Source organism: Echeneis naucrates, chromosome 15, assembly GCF_900963305.1.
Source record: "Echeneis naucrates chromosome 15, fEcheNa1.1, whole genome shotgun sequence".
NCBI classification, from domain to species: Eukaryota; Metazoa; Chordata; class Actinopteri; order Carangiformes; family Echeneidae; genus Echeneis; species Echeneis naucrates.
In genome coordinates this window covers 5,395,335-5,410,545 of record NC_042525.1, presented here as the reverse complement: position 1 = coordinate 5,410,545, position 15,211 = coordinate 5,395,335, and the positions used below count along the sequence as shown (strand labels likewise).

At 42.4% G+C, this 15,211-nt stretch overlaps 1 protein-coding gene across 1 annotated transcript in view; it reads right to left on the bottom strand.

The window, feature by feature from the left end:
- The window catches only part of cdh23 (cadherin-related 23), a 129,906-nt gene that overhangs the window by 50,639 nt on the left and 64,056 nt on the right, over positions 1–15,211 (bottom strand). Inside the window, exons 9-12 of the mRNA XM_029520420.1 lie at positions 13,775–13,887; positions 11,524–11,712; positions 7,953–8,102; positions 6,992–7,150 (exon numbers count right to left, since the gene is read on the bottom strand). Of these exons, the coding sequence (XP_029376280.1) occupies positions 6,992–7,150; positions 7,953–8,102; positions 11,524–11,712; positions 13,775–13,887 (611 nt within the window). The remainder of the gene's footprint in view (positions 1–6,991; positions 7,151–7,952; positions 8,103–11,523; positions 11,713–13,774; positions 13,888–15,211) is intronic.

Sequence of the window (15,211 nt, the reverse complement as noted above, 5' to 3'; positions counted from 1 at the left end):
CAAACACAACTCTGTGTGTGCAGTATTGATGCGGGTTTACCTGTGTACTGGTGCACTCATTTGTGTGTCTGCATGCCTGTTAATGCAACTGTGACAGAATGTGTCTGATGATTGGATGCATGTATTGAGTATATTTGTATGCAAAGTAGGGCAGCACGGCGGCAGAATGGTTAGCGCTGTTGCCCCACACCAACAAAGTTGTGGGTGAGGTTCCCTGGACCTGGGGCCTTTCTGTGTGGAGTTCGGATGTTCTCCTTGCGTCTGTGTGGGCTTCCTCCGGGTACTCCGGTTTCCTCCCACCGTCCAAAGACATCATGTTTGGGTTAATTGGTGGCTCTAAAATTGTCTTTGGGCCTGAGTGTGAGTGGTTGTTGGTCTCTGTCTGTCTCTGTGTGTTGGCTCTGTGATGGACTAGTGACCTGGGATTGGCTCCAGCAGCCCCCGCGGCCCGGAAAAGGTTTAGTGGTCGAAGATGAATGAATGAATGAATGTGTGTATGCTAAGTACGATGCGCATATGGAAAGGACACACATGGTTAGAGATGCTCAGTATTTTTCTAGCTTCATTCTTGAGGTGAATACAAACCCCAACCACTTACAGTATAAACTCGTATTATCACACTCAATTGCTTTTAGGAAAAAGCAGAAATGAGAGCTTTCCCCTCATCAGCAACAGAAAGACAGGGGCAGTGTGTGTGTATGTGTGTAGAGGGGGTACAGGAGCAGATTATCAGCCAAACTATCGTGTGGACAGCGAGGGGGGTAAAAGCTGTAAAGGCTTTTCTATCTCGACTGAGCTGGAATTTGAATTGATTGGCTCCTAAAATTGCTTTTTCTGCAGAAGCTTTGAGAGGCATAGAAAAGGAAACCAATTACTGGCTGTCAAAGCCTGCTGTCAAAATAGAGATGACCCTCAGTCCAAACACAGACAACGACCTGTGTCTTAGTGTTTCACACCTAAACACAACCACAAGCTAGAGACAAGCGAACAAACACACACAACACCGGAGTGAAGAGGTCCAGTTTCTGACAATTGTTGTGGAGACAATGATGACGAGACGGTTGCCAGGTTATCTTCATGAGCTTCAGTTCCTCAGCTCTGGTTAGCAGCACTCATGTGGGTTGTGTATGTAGAGCTGTTCTCGTGTGGCACATTACATGCTGTGCACACTTGAATATTCAAGCAACACCCCGTTTCAGCATAAATGAAGTGCAGTAAATCAGCAATCAAATGGAAAGTTGTGGAGAGACACACCTGTCTTAACAGGCTGCAGTAAAGTATCAGTCAAAAAATATATAGCCCAGAAAAGCCCCTGTTCTGCTTGCTGAATAATGCTGAAGCCTCATGGCTGAATTTCAGAATGCTTTTTTTTTTTTTTTTTTTTTTTTACACTGAACTGCTTCCTCTGTTTGGAGCGTCTATAAGGTAAGTGGATTAAACTAAACATCTAAAGAGATGATTAAAAGGAAGAGGTGACTAAAAGCATGACTTCAACTGGATTTTATTTCACATGCTGCAGTCTTCCCCCCCTCTCTTCTCAGTGACCGTCTCTGTCTCTGTTTCTATATCCAGAAATTACCGTGGGACTGTTGCAGAGCCTGTTTGTACTTCTGATCAACACTACAGAGTAGGATTCAGAGCCGAGCAGCAGCCTGGAAAACGCACAGAAACTGGGGCTTCCCTGCGGTGTGTCCACTTGATGTTCACACGTCACGAGGAGCTCATCAGTCAACACTCCTGTGACTTAACTAAAGTGATTGAGTTCATAGATTCTTTCCTTCATTTCCATGTTGCCCACATGCATGTGCAGCTACCTGGATCAAACAAGGATGGACTCATAGCGCTCGCCGGTCCCACAGCTGTGACCCAGAGCACCTGCAGGGATGGAGGGAAGCCGTGTCTGTTTTACTGCGGACACTTTAGCATAATTGCGATGGCGAATGTAAGTTTACGGCGCCTTTATTTCTCTAAACCATTAACAAGCAGGTGGGGGTGCTCACAGCGACTGCTGCCCGCCGACAGGATTGAGCAGCCTGTTTCGATTATCTCCTGACCACCCAGATAAAAGCAAGACGGAGTGAGAGCAGGCGGGGGAGAGAAACAACATTTTTAAACAATGTGTACGTTTGTACAAGAACAGTTCAATAAAGTGGAGTGGATGTCTTTACAGCTCACTCTGACAGCTTGTGAGATAAGTACTACTGCATGCACGCACAACCAGTTTATAATTATTCCAGGCACTTGTGAAAAAAGAAAAAAACAGCTGTTTCCTCTGGAATATGAAGAAAAGAGAGTGGAGAAGGAGAGCAGGAGTGGGGTACACATTGTGGGCATAATCTGGAGAGAGTTGGAGCTGCCAGTGAAAAGCCTTAATGCAGAGCTCTCTGGCTGGCAGCTTCACTTTGCCAACAGGCCTTGGTCATCCCCGCCTCGTTCTCCTCTCTCCCTCTGTCCGCAGTGATGAAGACATGAGGAGCACAAGCACAAGGAGAATGGGAAAAAAAGGATAAAAAGTAAAGAATGCAATATACCGGGACACTGAATACAAAGGAGAGGATGAAGCAAACTTCAGACGTATATTGTATCTATCTCATGGCATTGTTTTGAGGGAAAGAAAGTCAATGAAATGAAATGAAAAGAAATGATGAAATGTAAACTCAATATCTCAAGGTCTTGGAACCCCCTCCCAAAAAAATAAAGGGAAAAAAAAAAAGAAAAGCAAATGCTCTTGGGCTTGAGGAAACTGTAATGGCATTTATGCCTATTTAGATATTTCATGGCCCAAGGATTTATTGAGAGGAAATAATTGTCCAATTTATTAGTGGTATGAATAAGCAGTAGTTTGTTTTGTTTTGAATCTATGAAAAACTCGTGGATGCAGTGGGTTGATCATTATTGTCTGAATGAAAGGGATAGATGGACGAGCAGATAACCAAAAGACAAGAGCGAACAAACAAATTCAGACCCTTCATTAGTCTCAGGTTCCCACCTTTTCGTCCTCTGACATGCTCAGCCTTTCAAACCCTGGCCAGCAACGTCACAACCGCCACGATTAAATCTTATTATTATTATTATTAGCAATGACTCTGTGTCGGCTACCACTCGGAGAGAGCCGGGTCTCAGTCCTTGTATTAGAGTAATGAATTGTAATTAGTGGTGTGACTATTATCTCAACAGTGGTGGTGGAACATCCTCCACTCTGTAATTTATAACCTCCAGCTGGAAGCATTTATCATCGTGCCTTAGCTCTCACATATTCAGCATCTGAGCAGAGACCAGAAAACAGAGACCCTACCTCAATAACAATGTTGAATCTGATATACTTTATCGAGCTGAGGCCCACTTTAAGAACAAAAGCCAGGCACAAGGAAACTGTACTTCGATGTGCATATTAAACCTGCATGCATCCTTGTCATATATATCCTCTGAGGTCGAGACTGATGGGTTTGACAGAGCTAGGCAGTGTAATCCAAGCGGAAACAGACAGGGAAACATTGACAAATCAATGCAGCACCTGGAAACCATTAGCAATCTAATGGTAAAATGGAGAAAGGGGAGAAACAACAACTAAGGGCATACAATAAATAAGAAATGAAAGATGGCACTGAATTTTCTGAAATCCAAAGACAGAAGATCACAGTGATTCCTCCGATACCAGCAGCTGTCGGTGTCTAAAGTCTCCAGGGTAGGGTAACGAGCGAGAGGGGAGAAAAGGACCCAGACAAAAGAGTAAATCACAATAAATATTTATAATGATAAATAATGCTGCAGAACATAAATATTAAAGAGCCGCTGCCTCTGTGTCCGTGTATATGTGTGTGTACTCGTATGTTAAATGCAACTATCCACAGGGATGCCAGAGAGGGCATTGAGTAATGCATTGACTAACATTGTACATAAGCGCCGATCAGATGAGCTATGAATATTAACCCAAACAAAGCTTTTCAATTGCATTATCAGATTGCTTGTAAGGCACTTTTTAAATACAACTGGGAATCAATGTGCATAATTTCAATTAGCATAGGTATAAAGTATTGTACAAACATCATCCACCACAGCAAACCGCAGAAATATGTACATGCTTCGGAAGCTTCTGAAGGTAGCTGCTTTAAAGTGAGAAAAAAAAAATTGTCAGTCGTCTCAGCAGTTGTTGGTATGATGTACTATGATTCAACGAATGTCGCAAGTGCAACTTGCTGATTGAAAATGCCATCATACCAAATGAGTGTTTTAATAAATACATTTCATCCATTACTTTTTTGGGGCTATATGCAAAAATACAAATGTTACAAATGTGACCTTCATCACCGATTTGAAGGACTGGCTTCATTTTTGGGGTCATACATGTAATTGCTTTCTTTCTGGGACCAAAAGGAGAAGATTGATATCATGCTGTGCGAAAGGAGTTGGAAACAGCTCGCTCTATCCAGAGGAAACAATAAATTGTCCTACCGTACCACCCCCAGTACTTTTGGGCTGTTCACCTCTAGTTACGTAGTGAGTGCACATGAGAGTGATGACAGCGGCAGAAATCAACTCTTGGCAAGAATGCAAATGAGCGAATTTTCCAAACTGTCTAACTATTAGTTTAATGACTTTATGTGTGTGCGTTATTGTACATTGATGAGGGCTGTCCAGAGCGTGGTGAGAGACAAAAAACGAAAGAGTTGTCCTCCCTTTTGGTACTAAAACATAATTTGGCCACCATCTGTTGCACCTCACAGCCATCTGACAGAGAGCACCGAGAGGCTAGTCTCAGCCTAACAATCTGCTTATGTTGTACTGCCTTGAGTTGTTCATTGCACTTAGACAAGCAGACTGCTCGAAGTGCTGGAAGAGACTAAGTGAGACAGGTACACAGAGTATAAGGAAAATGAAAATCTGATCTCCCATTTGAGCAAATAAAATGACTGCTAAAAGCACAGGTACAGGTCACCGTGAAATAAAGTGTGGAATAAAATGAGCTTGTGTTAAGTAGATAAGGAATATTAGTCCTGTAACAACAGAGCAAGCTGTTCGACCTAATACCTTCATTTTATCACACATCAACTCAATAAGCTTTTCTACAAGTTTGTGAGGCGCTGGGCAGGTGAAGGTATTACTTAACCTGATGCTGATTCACAGGGTGGGTTGAAAAGTGTTTTAACTCGCTGCCGAATGCAATCAGGACTAGTTTCATATATAAGTGCTCCATTCTATACACTATAATTTTTCCTCGAGGCAGACATCATTCTTTTCATAATTTCTCCACTTCCACACCCACTTTGGCCAGAACAATTGATGTGAAACCCAACAGTGATGGATATTACTTCTTTCTGTGCTTCACGACAGACTTTCCATCAATACAGATATTCAACACCCCTTTTCAAAAACAAATTGCTCATTATTCATCCAAACACGAGCGAAGTGGCCGCTGCTTGTTTGATCAGTCTGCAGGATATAAATAAACAGTCTGTGTTAATGTCATTGGAGTATTATCGATGGAACTTACCATCTGAATTACTAATGAACCAAATTATGAAAGACCCACATGAGTACATAAGCCCATGTAAACACATTAGGGAACATACACATTAACTTAGAGGCTTCCAATAATCGATTCCTTCTTTAGTCCAGTTTTTGTCATGTGTTCCCCTTGTGGGGTTCAGGGATACTGCAGTCCACTGTGTTTTTGTGTATGTCTGTCTTTTTCAGCTTCAGAGCCAAACAAGCACGTGGGAAACATCTGTTTAATGTGGATTGTACGTGTAGTTTGTCTTCAGAAACATCTCGGAAGGCTTTTGTGTGCATGTGAGAGCTGGTCAGAATATCAAATCCCCCATCTAACAGCGTATACAATACGAGTGCTGCCATCCATGCCAGTGCTGTCCGCGCTGAGAGCCGTCACATCTCATTTTATTTACAGCCCAACCACTCTGCACAGCCAGCATCAGGATTCCACGGGGCCAACATCGGCCAGAGTTATCGGGTATTAGACTGCCCTGAAATCTCCATTTCATGAGCACTCTGTCTATAAACACTATTGATTTTCACACGGTGCTTGTTGCACTTGTATCTAGTGGATTGTGGGTGTTCTGTCACAGGCATGGCTGGTAATGAATAGTAATTCAGAGTTATGGGGAGATGGTTGGAGGTTTTTTTCTAATCTAGTCAAAGGATTGACTGTCGGTCAGGACAGTGACTGAGGACGAGCGATGATGAATAGTGAGAAACTAAACAAAGGCAAACAGAGCTGGAGGGAATGATTAATATATAAACCATAATTGCATTGGTTTTAACTGAGTCATTTCCATCACTCTCGTCAACATCTGTAATAATCCAATATGAAATGCAAAAAAAAAAAAGAATATCCAGATTAAATTTATATTTGCCAGAATAAATAGATATATTAAATTTCACTAATAACTATGAGCTGCAGTTTAAGAGAAATCACTTAAACCATTTCCTGCACTGCCAAAATTATTCTTTAGACTTAAATCAACAGCAATCAATTCCACTGCTGGACTCATAAAATCAGGCCTTTTTGACCATGTTGCAGTTAATTCAACATTTACAACACAAGTGGAAATCCCTGTAATCACAGAGTAAATGTTGAATACGAAAAAGTCCAAGGACATTTCCAAGGACATATATTAGTCACCAGCAGGCCATTAAGAGTCACAGATATGACAGATTTCAGTAAGTAAATTTGTTTCTCGTTTGTGCTTTTTGAGCTTTCATCTGTAGCAGCCTAGTGCGTGTGTGTCACTATAAATCATGACTCATATTGTAAAGTCAGATAGCATTGGGTCATATGGGGCAACCACACCAAAAGTCATTCCCTATAAAACAAGCCCCATAAAGTTACTAGTGCAAGCCTGGTTTTATTGTAATCTCTTTGGATTCCAGTGAAATTTATCTTCAGGAATAAATCACAAGAAATGGCTCTGTAAGTAATTTATCACGTTCTCTGCTATATGAGCACTTCGCTGTAGTTTTCTGAGACACTCACCAGGATGTGCAGCAGCGAGGTACCAGGTGGTGTGTTTTCAGGAAGGCTGATGTTGTAGAGCGGTCTGCTAAAGATGGGCCGGTTATCATTCTCATTGATTAGTTCAATGAAGACGCGTGCAAATCCAACATGGTCGGACATGGACTCATTGGCATAGAGCTGAGGAGAGACAACAAGCAGCATGTTTTACCCAAAATATTTAATTGTAGCCCCAGGCATTAGAATCCACCCAAAAAGGAAAGATCTCATGTTTGACGCTGGTTTATTTAAACGCAACAGTTCACTTTCTTAATTTGTTATTGCGTCAAAGACATTTCTGTCATAGAGAACCGACTTGTTTCGGGTTTGGAGATCTTGCGTTGTACACTGAACCGGGTCTCCCACTGTTTGTTTGTTTTTTTTTTTTTAAATGGCTTTGGTGTAAATTTAGGTGACAAAATACCAATTTCATTGTTCAAACAAGTCAGCGGTGTTGAGAAAGTCATACATTTCCAATCTGACTGAGCCTTTTGTCAAAACAAATAAAAACAAGTTGCTGGAAACATAATGAAGCTACTTTCAGTCTTGTTGCTTACAAATCAGGCGAGTTCCACGGCTCATTCAAGGTCAGCGCCGCTAAAGGACACCGTAGGCTTTTTTGCCTCTGAATTTTTGGTCATCAAGGGAGGATTGCCTTTTCCTATCGCTTCAGAAAACAGATCTGTTGGATATTTACAGCGACTGAAAACATATTCAGCAAGATGAGCTGCTGTGAAAGAACCAGCCTTATTTATATATATCAGCTAAATAAAACTGGATGTTGGAGGGGACACTGGCTACTGTGTCGCTGTATATAATTTGATTACTTGCTCATTTGTGCATATTTTTCTTTCATATCGTCTAATCCTTATCTGAGTCACGGGGACTGGACTCCGTCCCAGCATTCACTGTCACTGTAGGAACCGATAAGTGGAAAACTCACAGAGAAGCTGTAGCTGCGAATCTGTTCATAGTCCAGTGGCATGGCCACCCTCATCCTGATGTCGGCACGCCCCTGTACTGCTGTGGGGGAGATGGTAAAGTACTCTGAATTGTTTCCTGTCAGAAACACCTGGAACATGCTGTTCACCCCCTGCCGCAGGAAAGATAAGAGAGAAGCAAGTATAGGGAAAAAAAAAAAAGTTGTTGAAGAGTGAGGACAGAAAGTAACAGTTATCCATTTCAATAATTAGAATTGTGGAATTGTCAATTACGAGAAAAAACTTCTAATAGAAAAATACTGTGTGTATACCACTTCACTATTGCTAATTAATACCAAAAATTCATGTTTTTTATGGGTATGAAGCAATCAATTATATTCTTAGTAGACAACTTATTTTTCACAAATTTCACACGCAACTTACAGTAAATAGATGAAAGGTTGGCATTTATCAATATTTGCTTGTATCTTTTTTTTTTCACCATTTCCAAGCAAATTCCTCACAAACAACATCAGCTGGGAAGCCAGTTCACTTCACTCATCAGCTGTGAGCAACAAGCATACAGCCCCTGCTGGTGTTCCTGTGTGAAACGATTTGCTGCTGAAAGACTCTTCACAGTCGTGAAGATGCAAGATGCCACACGTTCCACACTGTGCAGTGCAGTGTGCAGTTAAAAGGGAAGCAATTAAAAAGGGGAAAGAGAAACAGTAATAAGAATTATAATAGCAACTGAATTCTCAGAATTCTCAACCCTATAAACCGGAAACTTCACTTTCAGGTCATATAAATTGCTGCCGTTGGGTGCAGTGTGGAGTAAATCCCCATGCACTGCCCACAGAGCTGAATACAGGACGTCAGACTGGGCTGATCCAGCCAGCGGAGAAGGTTGAAACTCTGTGCTTTAATTATAGTGTGTGTTTTATGAGAAGAAAACAGGAGCTGATGTGATCGATGATGACAACCATGACTATCTTTCTCAATACAGATACACACATATGGGTTAGGTTCCTGGCTTGCACCCGTGTATGCTGCCAAGACAATGTTAGATTATGTGAGCAGGCAGTCTGATTTAGAAATATGATGTGCTGCATCACTGGGTGGGTCTGTATGACGAGGGTACTATTGTTTGATTAGCGGTTATATAAAATTCGGAATAAAAAGAGCACCTACAAACCTCTCCTCTCTTTTATTTCTGTTTCTCAGATAAATCCCCAAGTGCAATGGCACGATGGGTAAATGCAAACCTAGTCGGGGTCAGAATGTCATCACAGCCCTAAAATGCCTGTGGCTGTCATGAGCTGGGGGGGGGGGGGGGAACTGCCTTAGAGCCATCCTGTGTTCATATATAGAATTGTAGGGTGGCCAATCACGTAGTCATTGTGGCAGACACAGGAAGACAGGTGGGGTGGTGGATTGGCATTATGTTGGCGGTTGAAATAGCCCCCTTGTTTTTGTTTTCATCTCTGGGAGAACCATTGTAGTTGATGACTCCTATTTAAAAGACCATCCAATATGCAGGGATGTCACCTCAAACTGCCCATAAACGTAATTGCCTGTCCATTTGCTTCTGCCTTTAGAAGCCCCCAATAAAAGCACCCTGTCAGATACGAATGACACAAAGTTTAGCGACAAGTTCCAGCAGCAAAAAGTTTTAAAGATTCTAGCCGAGCAGAAGAGGATATGAAGGCAGCAGCAGAAACAGACGGGGAGGTAACTACCACTTGCACCATAGTCTAAGAAATGAAACTTCTGCCTATAATCCTTCACACTTGGAAAAAGTGAGATTACAGCACAAGTGTAGCTGAGTGTGAATGAGTGTGTGTATCAGCGCTGGCATGCAAGTTTAGAGAATCAAAACAGCAGCAGAAAACGGCAAGACAAAAAGTATCATGTTAAAACGAGAGTGCCTATTTTCCTATGTCTGCAGCTCAGAACGTTAGAGCACAGCTTTATTCGACAGACTCCTTCAGGTGCGTGGATCCGAATAGGCAGTGAGCTGTTTCTAATAGACTGATTCTGAATTAGAGGTTTTCCAATGCAGCATCTTTGGTGAATATAAGTAAAACTACGGGAAATACCAGAGCTATTCCTCCACTGAACAGTTTTAGCGGGAGATTTCCAGATTGAGTGCTGGTACTGGTAAAATCACCAGCTCAGTGTCTGGGTTGTCAGCCTGCCTGCATGCACCAGCGTGATTGCCCTTTTCTGCCATTGCACACTATGCTTAGAATGAAGAAACAGACTAAATGCTCCTGCATATTGCTCCTCCAAGTAAAACCTTTTGCTCTTCTTTCTACTTCATCCTGCACCAACAATTATTCAGGATTCCGGTTTTGCTTCATTGCAAGCTACTTTCTGCTTGCAAATTTTTCTTGGTATCCCTCCTTCCTCTTTATATGCCTCTCTCTTTGCTCTATACCTTTTTCTCTATCCACTTGACTTGCAGTTATCTGTCAAATTCCACCCTGGCGGCTGCTGTGCCTGAATCAATCAGAGTTGACTAGCTTTCGGCTTATCTGCACCCGAGGTGATTGATTTTCCTCGTTAGGTATAATTTGATGCTCTATCCCATCTCTTCCAGAGCAAATTAAATTGTAGTCAAGTCCAATGCGCTGGTGTGAGCGGGCATGGGCACATATTAGAGCGGGAGAGAGAAAGAGACAAAATGGCAGGGAAAGCATAAAGTGAAAAAGTGTTTGTGTTGTGTTTGTGCCGGTGAACGGATGTGGCCGTGTGTCCCCGCATTAGGCTGATAGATCCAGCTAATGCAAAGTGGCGGAGACACTAAAGTATAGTAGTATACACTGCTGCTGTCATGCACACAGCTTCATGTCGTGGCTGGTGGTCTCTTGGTTTGCTGCATTTATAAACAAGATGAATCTAAATCTACAAAAGAAAACACATAATAGACACCTCACAGATGTAGGTGTGATTCCTGAGACCTTATCAGATATAATCAAGAGCGAAATGTGTATTGAAATCAGGCTGCTTTTCCTGATGAGTCCTTTATTGGTGTTGCAAAATACTACCTACCTCACATTGAGTAATAGCAGTCATAACTTAATTTGTATCCAGTGTGGTGCTGCAATAAAATGACAGCTAATATGCATAAAAGTTGAACTGGAGAACGGGGCAGTCAGCTAAAGGCACAATGTATCACTCTGCTGCTGAAACATTAATTCAATTTATTCACTTGTTATAGAGTTGAGCGTTACCCTCACAAATGATCTTTGTCAGCGAGCAGTCGCCGGCTGAACAGAGCACTTTCACCAGCCAACAATGGAGTTCAAATCATTAAAGTGAAGTTCTTTAACAATAATTAGAGACGGCTGAGGTGATTTTCTGCTGGCATCCAGCTGCTAGCTGAATGTTTTGCACACTGATCTTTCCTCAGAGAGATAACAGATTTGTTACCATTAGAGGACCGAGCACTAGAGACTACAATAAAGAAAGAGTGAGATTCATTTCATTTCATCTCTACTCTCAATCACAACATACTGAGGCAGCACAATGTGATTGCACCTTCTGGATACAGATGGATATGGATGCATCAGCTCAATATCAAGAATTCACCTCATCTTTGTCTTCAGCCTGGATGAAGAGGGGCAAGGCAAAGCCCACTTGGGCTAGTTCAGTGATGCGCACTCGATACTCAGAACTGTTGAACTTTGGGGCGTTGTCGTTCTTGTCGATTAGCAGAATGGTGAAAGTGGTCATCACTGTTGCTTCCGATGGACTACGATCTTCTTTCAACTCGGTGGCCTGATAGAGAGCAATAGGGGGAAGTGGCCATTGTAGAGAGAGAGAGAGAGAGAGAGAGAGAGAGAGAGAGAGGAGATGAATCTGATTGTACTGAAAATATCATTTTGGATGGAGGCAGTCAGAACGCAATCTCAACCTGGTATTTACAGCTGTTCATTTATTGGATCAAAAGGTGGACAGAAAGACTCAGAGCAATCATAGAAACAGGCTCAAAGTGAAGGCCAGCACACGTGTGTGTCCATCCACACACACACACACACACACACAAAATGAGATTAAGGAGAAAGGAGTCCCCGTTGAGAAGACACAATTACACACAATCCCTGTTTCTGGCTGCCTGACTATTGAAGATGTGCGGCCTCTGAAATGGAAAAAAATGGTAAAGAATGATGGGAACATTCAGCCACACTCTCTTTTATTGATGGAGAAGTGTCGCAAGCAGTAGAAGAAGTGGTAAGTACGACATGCCGGTCTCTGGGTAATCAAGGTAGTTTAGCCTCTCTCGTCACAACGCCACTGAATCATTTGACCCCGACCTCCACCCGCCCAGCACTATCTAAGCTGCCTGAAGTTGAGAAATTAGTTGTATTACGATGGTACGCCGCAATCAATAGCAGCACCACCTGAGATAGGACGAGAAGAGAGAGGGGGAGAAAATGTAGAGGGAAAAAATCCATACCTTACAAATACATTTTTGGGCGACATTTTTTCATTTTCAGCTCTTTCGCTTATTCTACTTTTTTCCATTGTAATTATTGATTTCAATTAAGAAGATAGACTGAGGCAGGGATATGTTAGCTAGAATCTCTTTTGTATTAAGCATTAGAGTCAGCTGTATCTGAGTGCTCTTATAAAAATGTCACACAAACTGCGTTGCTTTTTCATAATTATTGCAGCGAAATGAGTAAATATACGAGTGCTTTTGAGCCCATTAGCTGCTCTTAAAGGCAATTTATTGTCCTAAAGAGGTGCAAATGATTTGACTTCACAAGCCATCAAAATCCACAATGTAGCATTGCAGTTACATGCTAAAAACTAGGTCTTTGATCGCAAATCCTCCCACTTTCAGGAGCTCTATGAAAGCCATTTCATGCACCCTCTCCCACCCTGTGGGAAGCACTTGCTGTACAATACTGGATATCGGAAGAGAAGAAATGACAGGGAAAAAAAAACATGGAAAAAGAATTATCCTGCCCTGGGTGGGGTGGGGTTGAGGGTGAGAGGGCAGGGCTGACATTCTCAATCACCAAGAGATAGACTTGTGGCTCAGCGGGGGGACAGAGGGATTTTGAGACTGTACCTGCTTCAAACAAAATAAAAAAGAAAAGAAAAGAAAAAAGACAGAAGAACAAAGGAGCCCTAAGCACCGAGAGGGACTCTAAATCCTTTTCCTTTCTCTTGTCCTCCTCCACTCCTCCTGTCCTCTCTGGCTGCAGGCTGTTCACTGAAAACAAACTTCTGAAGGGGGCATTATCATGGCATCACATGAAGAAATTCAACAGCAATAAAGACACTTGAATTTGACTGGTCACATTTGACACACAATCTATAGCTTCATGAATTTAATCAAATCTAGTAATGACCTTGAAATCTTTCCTAATTACAATAGCATGGATCTAAAACATTTGGATGACAGGCTCTGGTTAAGTGTGCTAATACAAAATCCAAACACTGCATCGATTTTACATACTACCTTATCATAGTTCTTTCCAGAAAATCTGATTTTCCATCCCCTGTGTAGACTGACGGCAGCATGGCAGCATAGCGGTTAGCGCTGCGGCCTGCCTGTGTGAAGTTTGCATGTTCCCTCCGTGCTGGCGTAGGTTTCCTCTCACCGTCCAAAAACATGCATGTTTCAGTTAATTGCTGACTCTGTGACTGACTGGTTGTTGGTCTCTGTGTGTTGGCCCTGTGATGGACTGGTGACCTGTCCAGCATGACCCCGCCCTCGCCCAGCTTGAGCTGGGATTGGCTCCAACACCCCCCGCAACCCGTAAATGGATAAGCGTGAGTGAATGAATGTGTAGGCTGCAACTGTCCCTCTACCCCACGTCCACATCACCTTGACAGTGAGTGTGAATCCTGCTGAGTAGAGCGGGTTTTCTCGGTCCAGCTGGCCGCTCACTGTCAGAGACCCACTGATGTAGTCCAAGGCAAAAACGCTGTTGGTGTTGCCTAGTTGTAGAGAGAGATATAAGAGTCAGAAACATAACTGGCATTGTGGATAATTCAACATAACCCCTGGGATGCAGCAAGAATCCTCTGGAAGTGCAGCTGGTGGAAGGAGTATGTGTGCGAATCTATTTCATGCAATATGGATACGGCTTTGTCTATGCTGTCTTTTGTCTCACTGCGTGCCTTAGGCTGATTGGCCACCTCCAACCTGTCCACTCCTTCCACTGCATCCCTTTTGTTTCATCTGTCACTGCCTGCCCTCCTTCCACTGCTGCTTCTTCTTCATCAGCTGAGCATATGAAAAGGTTACTGTCTGTTCATATCCACCGACTTCTGTCCTGTCTGCGTCCTGTCTGCGTCCCGTGTTAATTATATTTTAGTTGTAGTTCAGGTCAAAATAACTCTCTTTGTAATTGCGGCCAGAGTATAGCAGAATCCCATGAACACCACAGACCTCAACTAATAACTTAAAGGTACCCTGCAGATGTTTTGACCACCACTTGTGCTATGGAGAGATGATTTATGAATGAATCTCTGCCTGTGTTGTTCATGAGCATCATGGGTGACACATATTCTTGCCACTGGCTCCATATTATTCTGCTGACTTTGGTGCACCAACACAAAGAAGTTTGTGGATAAAAGAATTGAAGAGGACAATAGCTTTCACATGAAGATAATGTAAACAATGTAATTTGATGTGAATTTGTTTTTAAAAAAATTGCTTCAAAGGGAGTCGTGTGAATGCTGAATACTGAAGCTGCTTTTCTTATAAGTGGTTTTCACAGGATCAATTTCAAATGAGTATAAAACACTGCAAATACGAAACACTTTTACAACACAATCTGGCGCAACCTTGATCCTTTGCAACGTGTGCATCTACAGTCAAGTCCACATTTAGTGACCCAATTCCAATCTCATTTTCTTTAACCCAAAACCAACAACAATAAACCTGCACACAAGACTGGTTGAGTACTGTGTCGGTGCACTGCACATTTCCCCTGAACAACGTCTTTTCACATGGGCTGATGAATTGCATTAACTTTGTTATAGTCTATGAACGCCTTCAAAGACGAGCATTTCAAATTATCAACGCTGCACTGTTCTCATTAACAAGTTCAATGTGCCTGGTGCTCTCGATTCACTTCAGTTAAACAGGTTGAAATATTATAGTGAGACTCACTTGAGTCCGCCGCTCATATCACTCTCTTCCTTTGTTAACTTTCTCACTTCCACACTATCACTCTGTCTGTCAGGTATCGTGTACTTGTGGATGTGGTCTACTCATGCCAACAGGATTGAACACACAACTGACATTACTGCTATC